The sequence below is a fragment of the Opisthorchis viverrini genome (assembly GCF_000715545.1).
Source record: "Opisthorchis viverrini unplaced genomic scaffold opera_v5_248, whole genome shotgun sequence".
Classification (NCBI taxonomy): Eukaryota; Metazoa; Platyhelminthes; class Trematoda; order Opisthorchiida; family Opisthorchiidae; genus Opisthorchis; species Opisthorchis viverrini.
In genome coordinates, this window is record NW_008751903.1 from 639,860 (window position 1) to 642,311 (window position 2,452).

Genomic DNA, 2,452 nt, shown 5'->3' on the forward strand with positions numbered 1-2,452 from the left:
CCAACGCACACGAGCTATGTTTCTGAGACAACGGTTGTCGACGTCTTCAGGTGTTCGACAATCGTTGTCTCAGACCACGTCCTATCCTTTAGGTCTGTAGCACCCAAGGGGCACCGTACACTTGTTTGATCCCTACTGGACATCATCAGCAATGCGTATCTAACAAAACTCATGCAGTTCCGAACCTGCGACCTTCCGGCCAGTGGTTGAACAATTAGCCGCTCGGCTACGAGCAGCGGAACATTAGGGTGATTAGTTCGCACTTGAATCCAAGAAACCAACTCAATTAATAACATATTGACTGGCTTCTCGGGTAACGATTTCGCAGATGCGAGTTTTACTCATCTTGGTAAACCAGTGTTCACCTAAGCCGATTTTGTTCGCTGAAGCACAAAACGGCAAGACTGCATGGCCTGAGTAAATCGAACACGCTCATCAGGATCCATTCCGAATTTTTGCCGTCGTTCGTTGTCCCTCATGACATGCGAGTTTTGTGCGATCGTGCAGATGCACGTGATCTTGATAGATCTCCTCACTCGTAGAATCCCGATAAGAGACACCTGACAGGCGGCACGCCAGATTTGGGTCTCCAAATTCCTTCTCTCCTAAAAAAACAAGTTCATGTGATTGTTTACGTTCTCCTCTCTCTCTCTCTCTCTCTCTCTCTGGTAACGTGCACTTTCACTAAATGGAGCTGCACTAATCGAGATTAAGGATAAAACAGTTTCAAGTTCGAAAAGAAGAACGGGTTAGCTCTAAAAGTTTGCTGATAGGAGAGTTTACAAGTGCCTATTAATTAAAGTTGTAGTAACTGGCCTGTTCTGTATTTTATGTGCCCTTCACGTTGTTCATTAGCTCAAAGGAACACCTGGCAAGGAGAAAAGCCTTTAAAACCCGGAGAATTTCAGAGACAAAAGGACGACAAAACTAGACATGGCGGAATATGGACGCAACGATTAATCGTTGAGTTCACGTCGTTTTTACGTCTTCACCTGAATTTCAACGTAACTTAAAGGGGACTACCTTATTCATGTCTCGGCTTTTGGGCTCGTGTAATTGTGTACAACCCACGAAGTACTCACAACCCCCTTGATATATTCCGACTCTACCAAAATCTCAGGGTAGAATCTCTTTGTTTTGGTGGCTTACGGAGGTGACCGCATTATGTTATGAGCTTTTTTGCTCTTAAACCCTCCACCCTATGTAGAAGAGATCTACAGTCTAGTTACTACTAACGTTTTTAATATACTATCAGACAAGATGAAACTCAAATGACAGGGATCCTACATATACTACTGTGCGCGAGATGTGTCGCACGTGGCTCAAACCTACTGACCAGAGGACCCATGGTTCGGATCCAACCCCGAGCATCTTGACTACTTCTCTGTATGTTTAAGTAGTATCTCAGCTCTCACGCTTGTATCGGGTGGCATGGTATCAAATCACCGAAAGGGTGTAACGGCCGAACGATTTCCATTGTCTGATTACTTGAGTGACTATATTCGCGAGATGGCGAAACCTAGTGTACTGATGACCATAGAGATCTTCCAGAGGGATTAAAAACAACAAAACATTACAAAGATATACATGTATCGCGATATCTCGAATATCGTAGCGACTGGAACATGAGGCGGCCTGGTGCAGCACATTCAGTTGCCTGAGGACATCATAAACGAAAGATTCAGCTGGGTTCCAGGTGAGTGTCTGGAGAAAACCAACTTAGTTTGCAAATGAGTGTATATTCGCTAATTTCGTGCAATTTGGTTACAAGTAGAACATAAGGTTGACGGAAACCCGGGGACTGCGCCTACCTGGTGAGCCCCAATAGAAGGCGAAAACGGTGGTGGGCTGTCGGAGAGTTTTCAGCAACCTAATGAGTAGTGTATCATGCCTGTAACAGGTTTTCTTCGCACTCGAATATGACCAACAACGTAGGTTTTCCTCATCAGTTAACTCCGTGGAGGGGGGGGGGGTTAAGAGAATTCAAGCCCGGTTCGAAGATGAGCGTGGGTGTGTTAATGCTCCTCTAGAGCCCGAAAATTAGCTATATGAACGAGAAAACGGAGAGCACTAACAATATCAACTGGTTGAGTAAAATTATTACAACAGGTATATATGCGAACAAGGGACTTATCGTATTGCAGATTCAGGTTGGTAAATCCTGTTGTGAGTCCGGATGCAGGTTTCGTGTTTTCTTCGATGTTGTAGCAGCTACACGTATTCCTGAATATCCGTGAGTGAAACAGCGTAAGTTCTGATCGGCTCTGCTCAGAGTTGGGTGACGTGCGAAGCTCTGTTGAGTTGTGTTGTGTTGTGTTGCTGTGCTGTTATCCTATATGTAGGAGGGTTTGTATGTGTGGGGCGTCAGTACATGACTTGTTGCCACCTTATCGGACGGTAGGCAGTCGAATCAGATGAGTCACCCTTGTTTGTCGTGATTTGAACATGTAGG

General features: G+C 45.1%; 1 protein-coding gene across 1 annotated transcript in view; it reads right to left on the minus strand.

The window, feature by feature from the left end:
• Positions 1 to 435: 435 nt before the first annotated feature.
• Positions 436 to 2,452, minus strand: part of T265_08953 (hypothetical protein) — a gene marked incomplete at both ends in the record, with an annotated part of 12,240 nt that continues 10,223 nt past the window's right edge. Inside the window, one exon of the mRNA XM_009174896.1 lies at positions 436 to 605. Coding sequence (XP_009173160.1) covers positions 436 to 605 — 170 coding nt within the window. The remainder of the gene's footprint in view (positions 606 to 2,452) is intronic.